We start from the raw sequence: 13,657 nt of genomic DNA on the forward strand, positions 1-13,657 counted from the left end.
CTGGAATTCCTACTCATACATATCAAGGGGGCTCAGCACACAGTGTGACAGTACCTTTAGCTGGGCCCCCACGTGTTAGAGCACTGGGCTCTGTGGCTTCCACAGTGATTTACTATTGCTTTTTATTTTCCGTGGCTCACCTGCGCAGGCCCACCATATTTTCTAACATTGTGTTATGCAGATGTAAGAGAATGGCTTGCCATAATTTAGTACAATGCTCTGGCATTTGTGTGGAATTGGAGTCCTCATGGAAATTCACCAAAAAAGTGTTACACAGCCTTAAAATGTTATATCAGATTCACATTCCTCTGAACATGGTTTAAATGGAAAAAAATATTTTGTACATACCTATTATGACCTTAACAACACTTAAGGAGAACCAGAAAGGTAAGCTATGTTTAAAAAGGACAAAAACAAAAAACCCACCATCATGTTAGAAAATGAAATTAACATGATGCGGGATTTAAGCAAAAGTGAATCTGAGGGCCTTTAAGCCATCTTGTTGTTACCTACTATGAAAAGCCTGACTGGGAAACATTAATTTAAAATACCAATAATGAATGTGTCCCTTAGAATATGTGCTAACTACTGATGCTAAACTATCTGTTCAATCTCATATTTAGCTGTGACACTCTTCGTACCTTTCCCAGACCTGAAGAAGAGCTCTGTGTAGCTCGAAAGCTTGTCTCTCTCACCAATACCGCACCCACCTTTGCTCGAATATCCTGGGACCAACACAACATATTCCAGGGTAGAGTCAATGTCTTACATTTGCATTAACTTTTGTCACTCTACTCACACCTCCCAATTAAATTCCAGCGTTTCTAGTGAAGACATACTGTCACAAACTGTTTTTTGTTTTTCTCACAATGTTGTCACCCCTTGTGTTAATATACTTGCTATTTAGCATGCATCTTTTCGTTTTTGTAGTGCCATGATCATGGACGTGCACTTGATATTGAGCAAAGATTTGCATTCAGTTGTATAATTCAGGAAAGTCATACATCGGTAATAAAGTGGAAGGGAATGAAAAAAGTTTGTTTATGAGGGAATAAGAGTCAGTACTTCTAGGGCCCCATCATCTCCTCAACTGCACACTTGCAACTTCCATTAAGGTTAATTGGAATTGTCCACTGTGGGCAAGTGATGGTACAACTGGGCTTCTGTTCTATTCCTATCAATGGCTCACAGCATGATTTTAGGCAAGTCACTTAACCTCTATCCCACAATTCACCCGTGTATCCATTAGATATAAAGGTATCTCCCTACCTTACAGGGGTTTTGGAGGCTTGATTCATTAGTGTCTGTAAAGATCTTCACAGTCCTTGGATGTGAATTGCCAGGAAGTGTAAATATTATTTAAGAGATTCTTCACAAGGCATTTTTATCTTGCAAAAAGGCAACCCATTTTCTTTCAAGAACACAAAAGCTGCCTCCTATTGTTTCAACCAGGAGTTTAGACTGCACTCATCACCATAATATCAGAGTGCCTTATAAAGTCATAATCCATTATGCAATTTAATCCTCACTCTTCCTCTCCAAATAGGTTGTCCTGTCACTCCTCATTGCCCCATTCCTCATTACAAGAGGAAAGCTGAAGTCAAAGTGAGTTTTACAGTTGTTTCTCTCTACAAGCATTTTAACATATGTAGGCCCCAAAGCATGCAACTCGGGTCTTAATGTATGTCACTTGCATAAATGAATGAATGAATGTTTATGCTGCTACTTGGGAAGGATTTGAAGATTCTGTAATGATAAAATAAGTAATAGATATGATTTATTTTGAATTTAAAAAGATGGAACAATGCCAGTAAAGAAACTGCAGAAAAACAATTTTCAGTTAAAAAAGCTGGCTCAATACATGGTGAACTATGTTGATGGAGTAATAATATATGGGTGACATTTAAATAAAGCATTTATTTTTGAAGTATCTGTATAAATTCTTCTTCATACAAAAATGCATTAATAAAAACTTTAAAAACTCCTGGCCAAAAGCAAGAAAAAGATTCAACCCAATTTGTTGTTAAACTACCAAAAATTAGATTAACATGAAAGATGTACCCTTTTACCATGTAATTGAGTCACTATAATTCAACTTTCTAAATATAGCGTTTTAAAGATAAGTGAAGTAGTGTATTTGATACAATAAATTATTCTTCATGTCAAATAAGTCTCTCATAATAAGGCTGTGATGCATACTGCTCATGCTCCCAATTACAAACTGATCCCATCGGTACTAAAATTATTAACCTGTGAAACTCTGGCTAAAGTGAAGCCATGTCTTTCAAGGGAGAGGGGAGAAATTAAACAGAACTTTCACTCCACCTCAGATGCACTCATCGTTAGCTATCCCTATGAAAATTCATGACTATTTTGCACTTTACAATTGTCCACAAAAGCTCAACTCTCAATTCCATTTGAATACTATCTGTCCACATGGACATTTATAAAGTAAATAAAGGAGTAAAGTACTCCTTTTCTTTTTGCGAATACAGACTAACACGGCTGTTACTCTGAAACCTAAAAATAAAGTGTTTTTTACTTTTTAACCCATAAAAAGATTGACTGTATTGAAAACAAAACAGAAAAAACCTCTAGCAGCATCTCTCATTTTGTGTTATTTGTGTAACAAAAACAATGTTCCAATTTTTCAGTGACCTACCACTGTTCTGCCAAAATAAAAAACGACAATGGCTAAATCGAATTTTATTCTTTACATCTAGATAAAATTATGGCCTTTCAAGGTCACCAAGTTAACTACCACCAATAACTTCAGGAGCTGAAAAAAAAGGAAACGAAAAGCATTTATTTATAATTTTGAGGGTCTGTGAGTGGGTTTTGTTTTGTTTTAGTTATATACAATGTTTAAGACAAAAATTACTTCTAGAGGCTGAAGAGTTGTGCTAAATCTAACCTGGAGCGTGATCCTACTCTTGTATAAGTCAATGGGACAGATTCTGCTCTCAGTTACATCAGCAAAATCCAGAGTAATTCTACTGAAGCAAATAGAGTTACTCCAGATTTACACTGGTGTAACTGAGATCAGAATCTGGCCCCAAAACAGCTTTGCCTTTGTCTTAAGTGGGAGCAGAAATAGGCCCTGCTTTTATAGAAACTAATATGACTGCATGAAAAGGTGGTTTTGTTTTGGGGTTTTTGTTGTTTTGTTTTTTAAATATTAATGCCTGAGCAATGGTTTGGCTGAAGCTACTGAATTACCACGATGTTCTTATATTCCTGAAATATTACCTCCTTTCTTGCCCCTCCACCTCAAAACCACAAAATCAATTTGAAACTAGCTTTCTTAAGAGAATTCTAATGTAATTCAGCAGCTCCTCAACAGGGGAATGACAGAATGCCTCTCTTCATAAATAGTGAGCACCACCGTGCTGAGCCTCATTCTGTTTGAGAAATTAGTATTATATCCACAAAGGTTCCAGTTTTACACACATTCTCCATCTAGCCAAAAAAAGTCTTAACATCCTGTGTATTCACATGATATTTAGGGTTGCTTTTAAACTCTTCTTCTGATATTTGTCTGACTGAAATTATCAATATGAAATATTTTGGTGGGACATACAAAATCAGAATAACTCATAACTTCCTTCAGTGGCCTGCTTTATGTTTAATACACATTTTCTAATTAAATTTGCAGTAAGGAGTCGACAGAAAATGACAACAAAATGAACTTACACTGCTTCTCTGGACCATTGAAAAAAGATACTGATGTAATATTTTTGTAACTTGCTGGTTTACCAGAAATCCTGGTCTCTCCACTTCAGAATAACTAAAAGGAAGCAGGAACTTTCTAAAAATAATTTAAACAATATTGTAGCAAGTCACACAGAGGTAAGTTTGAAAATTAAGATGCTCTAGGACCCACCTATTGAGAAAATTGGGAGCCCAAGAGAGGAGAATCTGGAAACCACTAAAGCTTCCAATGTGGTCCAGCAGCAGAGCCTCAAAGGAAGTTAGATGAGGGCAATAAAATATATGATATAGTTTACATAAATAATAAATCAAAATTCATTAAATGAAAAACTCTCTTCACTGAGTCCTCCATTCTCTCTACTTCTCCATCCTCCTTTCATTTATTGTCCTTTTTTCACTCTTTCATTGAAAATTAATACTCTTCATTCCCTAGCTTCCCTTTCTTTATAAGCAAGCACAACACTCCTTCCTGTTTCTCAGTTCCACTCCCACTAGTTTATCGTCATGTGTGATATGTGGACACCATCAACGTGGGGGAGGAATTTACTTCTTAGGTACTCAGATAACATGAGACCCAGTCACAGACTAGGACAGCATTCAGCTAGGCACGGTACAAACAGAATAAAAAGCCTGTAAGCTCTTTGGGGCAGCGATTAAGTATAAGACAAGAGACAACAGATGGATCCAATGGGTCCAGGTACAGGAAACAGAAACACTATTGGTCACTGTGGTTTCAGAACACCAGCCACCTAGCTGTTGTCAAGTTTTTTGTTGCCATCACAGCAAAGGAAAGTTTAAAGGAAGGATTTGAAGGATGATGTGATAAATGAAGTGGGGTGTAGCTCCCTTTAATGGACACTCAACCAACCAGCTAGCTGTAAAATCCCCCTTGGAAGCTGCTCTTTGGCTACTTTATCTGTAAAGGGTTAAAAAGTCCCCCAGGTAAAAAATAAAAAACAAATAAAAGTGGGCACCTGACCAAAGGAGCCAATGGGAACGTTACAACTTTTAAAAATGGGAAGAAACTTTCCCTTTGTCTGTTGTTCTCTGGGCTGCAGGGACAAAGAGCAGCAATGCTATAAGCAGGAATGTTGTGTAAGGTTTGAAACAGGTATGAAAAAGTATCTTCCATACCTAGAAGAAATTATTTGGATAGGGAATGTTTAGACAGACACAATCAGCTTTATTTCTTATTTTGGCTTGTGGAACTCCTCTGTGCTAACCCCTGATGCTTTTGTTTGCTTGTAACCTTTAAACTGAACCCCCAAGAAAGCTAATTTGGGTGCTTACTTTTTGGAATTGCTCTTTTAAAAATCTAGCAAAGCTTAAGTTCCAGATGTATTTTTTCCTTTTTGTTTTTAAGAAAATTTACCTTTTTTTAAGAACAGAATTGGATTTTGGTGTCCTAAGAGGTTTATGCATGTTTGATTAGCTGGTAGCATAGCTAATTTCCTTTGTTTTCTTTCTCAGCTCTTCCCTGGAGGGGCTGGGGTGGGGTGGGGTGAAAGGGCTTATGGGTACCCCACAGGGAGGAATTCCCAAGTGTTCCTTCCTTGGTCCAAGGGTTTTTTTTGCATTTGGGTGATGGTAGTGTTTACCAAGCCGAGGTCAGAGAAAAGCTGTAACCTTGGGAGTTTAAGACAAGCCTGGAGTGGCAAGTATTAATTTTTAGAATCCTGGCGGGCCCCCACCTTCTGTACTCAAAGTGACAGAGGGGGATTAGCCTTGACAGAGGATAATAAGGTAGTTTGTGGATGTTTATGGGGAGCTCCTCCCAAGTGTGAGGGGCAGCATGGAAAAACCACAAAGGTGCTTGTTTGAATATTTAACAAGTAAGCGAGGCTGGCATCCTTGCGAGATGGAGGTCTACCTTTCAATAGTAAATGAGAGATGATGGGTAGGGTCAGGATAGGATGTGAAGGGCCTTGTAAGTGAAGACAAGTAGCTTATGTTTGATGCAATAGATAAGAGGGAGCCAATGAAGGGATGTAAAGAGAGATATTAGGTAAGTAGGATATATTCTCAACATCTTCTGTGAATAGTACTTTTGATCAATATGAAATTTGTTAAGAAGAGGGCCAAAACTGAAATCATTCAAATTCTATTCCATCATTAACTTTGGGGGTTTATATGCAGTGGGACCTGGATCTAAACAATCCATAGGTTACAGAATCAAGATCTGATTGAATAGGTTTTCCAAAGCCACGACAACCTCCTGTTTTCCCATCTCCACTATTAGAAGTACACGAAGTTTCCCAAAACAGCATGAAGATGATGTACTGTAACAGCTCAAAAGGGTAGCTATGTTTTATCACACCAACCCACACTACTCCAAAGAACGTTCTATGAAAAGCAAATACCGTAAGAGAAAAATGAAATAAATTCAAAGAACATTAGAATAAGGTTAAGGCTGACATACAGAGAAACAACAGTACAGAAATTCTAAGTCAAGTACGTCTGTTCATCCTTACATCTCCCAATATTTGTATGACTTCAGATACCATAGGAGTCTCAAACGTGTGTGCTGCAGCACCTAAGCACAATGGGACACACTTAAGATGGAGTTTCAGCCTCTTATTTTGAAGCCTCTTGCTACCATCAGTCTGAATTACTTTGCCTTTGTGAGTAAATCAGAGCTAATGGATTTCTATCCCTGAAAATGTTTGACAGATGAAGTTTAAATTATATTTTTTTTTAACCTGGGAGAATCTTATTTAATTTCAAGAGCAATTCCATACAAAAGAAATCCCATCTAGCAAAATATCAAAATAAGATGTTACTATTTGATAATGGCAATGTCAAGTGGCTTGGCATGGATTTACATCATGATAGTTACTGAACAAGGGGCCTAATACTGAAAGGTTTCTGCTGATTGGTGTCAGTCATTTCAGTGGGAGGTCAGCACTTTGCAGGATTCAGTGCTAAGTGACTACTGGATCACAAGTAAACAAAGTAAAATGCTTCCACGCATTATTTACCACTATTATTTATTGGAAGAGAATGTGTGGGGTTTTTTTGTTTTGTTTTATTTTTTATTCTTGCAAAGCTTTACATTGGTTCTTTCTATTTCCCAACTTCACTGTACTTGTCCTGTACATTAAATTTCTCTCATCACAGCCAGATCACAAATAATCATTAGTTACCTTAGAACATTAAAGACAGAAATGTGTTTTATGCATTCATATTGCAGGCTTCAAAGCCATCTTAAATAATGGCACAAGATTCCTGATAGTATCATCACACAATACAAGACATAATTGCACAATTCCTTGGGGCTTGTCAAAATTCTCCTCGTTATCACACATTAATCAGAATTTTGTTGATGTGCTCCATTTTTGAACGCTGCCTGTTTACAAGACAGCTGCAAATTTCTTAAAAACCAATGTTTAAATATGGACATCAAGATAAAATGCATTATTTACAAAAATACTCAGGTTATTTTCTTTCATGTGCTGACATGACAATACAGAACCTCATCTCTTATGATGCAACTTTGGGCTTCTAAATAAAACAAAAACAACATAACAATGACCCTCTAGAAAGATGTCTGATTATAAAAGATACTTCAGAATCTTGTCACAATTTTATATATTATATAAAAATAAATATAATTTTGGCTAAGCCATATACAATTTTGGTCATGTTTTCCAGATTATGTAAGCCCTTGAATGGTGAAGCCCCTCCTCTCTCTCCCCCTCGCCTCCCCACAGTCTGTAGTTGTAACAATGAGATGGCTGCAGGGCTCCCAAGGTAGAGAACTGGACCATACCTTCATGGGTAGGTTCTGGGTCGGGGGTAAGTGAGATGTCATCCAGCTCGCGCAGGCAGAGCCATTCTCCATCCATAGATACTCGGAATTTGCAAAGATAGATGGTCTCCATGGCAGCCTGTGTGATCTTGTCTGTAGTGGGGGTTGGCATATCGCTTTGAGGCGTCAAGGCAGACATGATGACTCAGCTGGCACAACAAAAAAGAACTAAAAGGAAAAGCCTTCTGAGGAAGATAAGAAATACCACCTTGCTGTGTAAGAACAAATATGCTCAAATCACACAAACTGCAGTAGCTTTTTCATATATACAGCAAGGTATAAGTGATGCTCCTCTTCAGTCTCCTCTTTTCTCTTCCCCAACTATCTTTCTCTTCAGCTGTGCTAGATGCTATTAATCCTAAGCAACCACAGAAAACCTGGTCACTGCATAAAAGAAAAAGCTTCCTTGGCTAGTTACCAAAACTAAGAAGAGAAAAACCAAAATAATATAAGTCTATAGGAAAAGATATCCGGAATTGCTAGAATCACTACTAGTCTCTTTCTCCCCCAGAGAAGCCTGGACACAGAGTGCTAATAGGATTGGTTGTGCGCAGCAAGCAGGGTGTTGACCAAAATGGCTGACTAATGAACTGAACTGAAAATTCAGACTCATGTGACCAGCTGCTCAGATCGTAGGGCAAGCAATTCCCAGGATGCTCTATAGATGCTGCTGATGCAGGGAGAGCAATTAGGCTGATCTTGCTCTCATTGTCCACAGCCTCTTTTCAGACTATGCTAGTCAATCTGCGATCAACATAATGCACATATTTCTCATCAGTCCCTCTCATAGTACAAAGGAGCGGAGTGTCTGTTTGATGACTACAAAGATCTGTATTCCTTCCACGTGCCGGGGTGCTTCTATATAAATCAAATTGGGTGTGCAAATTACGATTGAGTGAGTTTAAGTTTCTCAAAAACTACCTTTTAAACTGAACTTTCCCATCTAAACAAATATTACGTGGATTTACTCTCAGATAGTAAAACAAATTTGAACAAACCTTCTAGTTTTAAGTGTTTGCAGTGCATCATTGACCCAGATTTTAGCCTTCACTTTTTTTTGTGGTAATACACATTATAAAGGCCAGATCGCTAACTAAAAATTAAAATTCTCCATTAAAAACTGGTGCAACTTTGGGTAAGTGCAAATAAAAGCTGTTACCACTGAACAAGAAGTAAAAATTGAAAGATACTTTTAAAAGAACAAAATGGTAACCCTGTCTGGTACCTTTCAGGTAATTTGACTCCTCGTGCCCTCAACCTTAACATGCCTCCTGTGAGATGGGAATTGCAGTCTACGCTGTGCCTGAGACCTTCTACCCAAGCTGGTACCTCAAGAAATCCATGATCTCGAGGTCACTGCCTAACCATGGTAATCTACATGACAGGACATAGCCACCACTTAGGGTATATATATAACACCAGACAATAACCTTATGTGGTTTTTAATAATTTTAAATAAGATTTATATTAATTCCAGTCCTCAGTGACTGCAGTATTACATATGAACTACCTGCCCCCACATCAACACAATATGGCAACCTAGAGGCATTTTACATTTAAAACTACATGAATAAAAAAAAAGTATTACATAGAAAACTGCCCTCCCTCCTGCAAAATCAAATTTAAACAGAAACACCTGAATTATGTATTTGGATGCATAGAAATGTTAGTACAGTAGTTTGAAATGCAGAAACACATGACATTTCACTACAAAATTCAGCTCCCCAATAAATGTGACTCAAAAAAGGGAACAGAAAACAGTCACCAAGTTAGTTTTCACTATATTTATGGAACTGGGGGGAAAAAAAAGTCAGCAATAGCGTATAACAACAGGCAATGAAAAGAAGTTGCTTGCCAATATTAACCAGGAGTGTGGCAACTAATTAGTTAGAATACGTACGCAGCCCCCTTTAAGGTAAAATAAATAGTTCTCTTGTGTATTGTTTTAGTGATATAATACACAGCGCACATGGCAAAAATTATAGGTAGCTGTCTCAGAGAAAGCAACTCTTTTTTTAAAACACTAACAGTAGTTTACCATGTTGATGAAAGAGTAAAAACTCAGCAAATATCTCCAGTTTTAATGTTGGGATTTTATCACCACCACCACCCTGGACAATGAAACTAGACGGGCCAGTCTCTTTATTTAGTCAGTCTTGTTTTCAAGTTCAAACACAATATCATAACACTTCAATGTTTATACTTTAAGTACTAGAGCAGAATGTTTGAACAACAAAACCACTCAAAATTAATCAATATAAAAAAATTGTTAAACCTAATTTTGCTTTGTTGATACTTTTAATACAAAACCTGAATTTTGACCAACAGTGGTCCTTAAATGGCACTTGTAAAATGGATTTTTTTTCCTCTTCGTAAAGCTGTCCTACCTTTTTAAAAAATAATCTCAACTACACCTAGCCTAGAAACTCTAATTATTTTATCCAATCATCTTCAACAAAGAATGGAACCTTTGAGTATTTTATCTGAAAGATTGGCCGAGTTATTTTTAAAGGTATTTGATACGTTTTTGAATCCCTGAGAATTATTTTAGTGTTCACCAGAACTTTCATGTATACCAATTCCAGAGAAGTCCTGACCTTTTATTTAAAAAAATGTTTAGACCTTTTCTTTGTAAATATATTTTAAGTGTAAATTGATATCGACAACATTCAAGAGTTCTAAAAGAACAGCACGGTAAAGCTGCTAACAAAAGTATATAATATACTGTATGACAAAAATCAGCTACTATACTGGAGAGCAAAAACTGTAGTTATCTTTAAAAGAGCACTAAGGGGTGGACATCCTGGAATTCATTACCCAGAGAACCTTAATTTAATATCAGGAAAAATCAGTTGAAACAACTAAAAACAGAGCTATAAAACAACCATGTTCACACAATACAATAGGGGCAAACATGGCTTCTGTATACACACACTGTGCCTCAAAAGCTATTAGAATAGGGGAAAATGATAAATATTTTTTGTTTTTCCATAAACACTGAGATATTAAAACACAAATCAATCACAGGGCAAGAGGTAAAACTTTATCATGGCTCAGAAACTGGTCAAGGGACAGAAAAAGTGTCTAAATGGTGAAGGAGACTAACGTGGGTACCACTTTGTTAAGCTGGAAGTAGCTAGAATATGTTAAAGGTATTGTAAAAATGCTGGCATTATCAAAATATTTGAAAGCTAGGAATTCCAGATCAAAGATTTAAGCAACTGACAAACACTACAGTTCTGTAAAAAAATTTAAAAATTAAGTTCAATTTTACTAAATGAATCAAACATCTGAAAACAAGCCAATCCATTCTACCATTACTATTTAAAATGTTAACTTTGGATAATAGAACTTACTTTAAACTTTGGTCCTATGCATTAAATATCAACTAGATTAGTCCAATAGGGCAGGCCAATATTTTTCTTTCCTCTCCTTTCTTTATTACAATGTGACAAAGAAGAACTTTAACTTCAGTAAGTACTTCTACTTTTAAAGTGACAAATCAGGAATCCATTGTCCACTTCAGATGTAAGGGAATAAATTCTAACTTACGCACAAACCTCACATATTACTTCTCACGGCAACACTCTACTTAGTGTGAAATTTTAGTTCACAAGCCAAAAACCAGGCTTGCAATAAAAACTGAGTTACAGCCTTAACCATACAGAGCCTACCAACTCACCATAAAGATGTGGAGAAGGGGTGTAGAATAAAACGGCAAAGTTTTGGGATGACAACATTATTTTGGTTATTCAAGACGGCAGAAGACTGAGGAATTACAAAACAACCGACCAATGCTAGGTAAATGTACAACACTGACAGATGAGATTCAATTAAGATAAAGTACTCATATACATAATAATGGGTTCTAAATTAAGTGTAACCACTCCAAAAGAAGATCCAGGCAACACTGCAAACAGGATAAAATTGTACAGCATATACGTCTACAAGTTTCCTCACAATAGAAAACCAACCACTAACTGCCAGGAATCAGGAAGAAGTTTCCCCTACAGACAAGTTACTCCATACTTTTCACCACAGAGTTTCTTGTGTGTCCCTCTGATCAATTTATATGGCCGCACAGGCTATAAGACTAGACAGGACATCAGTCTGATCCAAACTGGCAGCTCCTATGTTTCCAAATTAAATAAATCCTGATAAAAATCAATCAGTTTTCCCCATTCCCCATCTATGCCACTTGCAGACAGAACTACAACCTTGACATTCTGTTCCTGGTGTCCAATATCTTTTCCTTCACCTTTTAACTTGGCAGGATATAGAAAGGCAGGTGGCAAAATAATCACCTTTTGCACGATTTCCCTCATATCTCCGCTCCTGCTTTCAATGCTGTACCTCAATGACAATAGCAGCATGCCCACCCCCCCAGTTCAAGAGTTAATATATCTTCCACTCACATACACTCCCCAAAACTATCTTTTCTGCATAAAATATTCACCAGCCAACTCTCTCTATAGGTGACATGCTATAGGATAATCAGCCCCCACCCTGAATGGGGCCATACGTGGAATCCAACCCTTCATTTCTTTGCTGCAGTAAGACAGGGAGCCAGGATTTTCACCTTCCACATACGAGGCACACGTGCAGTACGTCTCTTGCAATTTGAGTCCAGCAGGTTAAAAATATAAAAGGGCAGGAGTGAAGAATTTTCTAGGCTCAAGAAAAGAGATGGAATCCATTACTTCCATAAATACAGTGACAGACTTTTCTCTTTGTGCAGCAAAGGTGTTTCAGAATTTAGAATACCTATGTTACTAAAAGTAAAACTGAAAAAGGGGAAGGAAGAAGCTACCAGAGCCATCATGATCAGATGGCCTCCCACTGGAAGCCAACAGGAATTCTGCAGAGTAAAGGCAGCTCAATCAGGCTCTTGGTTTTTGTTTTAAAAACTTTCTATGGATTTACTGCAGCTCACCTCACCTAAATAAATTTTATTCTCCTACCTGTTCTCTCTGCTTGTCTAGCACTGGCTGCATCTTTGCCTCTTGGAGGAACAGTCTGACTAGCGTTCATCCAACAGCAGCTCCTGTTGGCATGAACAGCTTTCATGATCTCTCTGTCTTAACTCTTCATCTCAGTTCAAGTTTCAGCTGAAGACATAAGTATCTTGGCCTTTCTTTGCCCTTACTGTTTCTCTCTCCCTCTGCTACTTTTTTTTTTTTTTTAAATTCAGCATAATGTGGTCTGGGATGCAATGTGTGTAAGTCACTATGCTGGACTTGTACACATTGTATCCTAGACCACATTGCTGTTGAATTAAAAAAAAACACACAAAAAACCAACTACACATATATGTGAGTACAGTAAAGTGCAGACAACGGAGCATCTGCTCATTTGCCTGCCCCTTGGGGAGACCTGTATGAAGGAGGAACTTGCAGCTGCAATGGAAAGAGCCATCACTTGTACATGGTTCTGGAAAAACATCTAGTTTGTGACAAGGACATAAGTAGTAGTCACTACACAAAATAAAATTGTTATACTGTAGGATAAATTCTTGGTGTCTGTTCTTCAGCATCTCTGAATATCTTCATGCTATTCTTAGCACACCTGTCACCATAGGCCCAATATGTTATCAGGTCATGGCAAGCATGGAGTTCAGACCTGCAGCCCTGGTATTACTAACATTATGCTGTAACTAACAAGCCTAGATAGCCCATGTTTTAGTTTAGTTTATTTGTAAATCTAGCAGCATAGTGTATATTGTGTACAAGATTGACACTGTAGCCATCTAACAAACTTTAGCAAATAGTGACCAAGACTACAGTTATTTACAAATCATGAACATACTTTATATTTTCAGAATTTTCAACTCTAAACTTAAGTAGCTTTACAGTTTACAAGCCTCCCTTTCCCCAGTCTCCTCAAGTTTTCCATTCGTACTCTTAGGGTCATCTACATTTGAGCAGGGAGTTGTGATTCCCAGTTTGTGTAGATGTACTCATGCTAGCTCTTCTCAGACTAGCACCTAAAAATAGCAGTGTGCCCATGGTGGCTCAGGCTATCCACCCGAGCATGTACTCAGGGGTCGGGCAGGATTGTACTCGGACCAGCTAGCCCAAGTGGTCATCTGTGCTTTCATGGACACACAGCTATTTTTAGGTTCTAGCCATGGGTGGCAGG

At 37.6% G+C, this 13,657-nt stretch overlaps 1 protein-coding gene across 5 annotated transcripts in view; it reads right to left on the bottom strand.

The window, feature by feature from the left end:
* Positions 1-13,657, bottom strand: part of RUFY3 (RUN and FYVE domain containing 3) — an 80,102-nt gene that overhangs the window by 60,483 nt on the left and 5,962 nt on the right. The window contains exon 1 of one of the 5 annotated variants that reach the window (XM_077814897.1): positions 7,481-8,193. The exons of the other annotated variants lie outside the window; for them this stretch is intronic. Coding sequence (XP_077671023.1) covers positions 7,481-7,658 — 178 coding nt within the window. The 5' untranslated portion in view covers positions 7,659-8,193. Of the gene's footprint in view, positions 1-7,480; positions 8,194-13,657 lie in introns of those variants that run through there. 5 annotated transcript variants of the gene reach the window in all.

The sequence above is a fragment of the Eretmochelys imbricata genome, chromosome 4, assembly GCF_965152235.1.
Source record: "Eretmochelys imbricata isolate rEreImb1 chromosome 4, rEreImb1.hap1, whole genome shotgun sequence".
NCBI lineage: Eukaryota > Metazoa > Chordata > Testudines > Cheloniidae > Eretmochelys > Eretmochelys imbricata.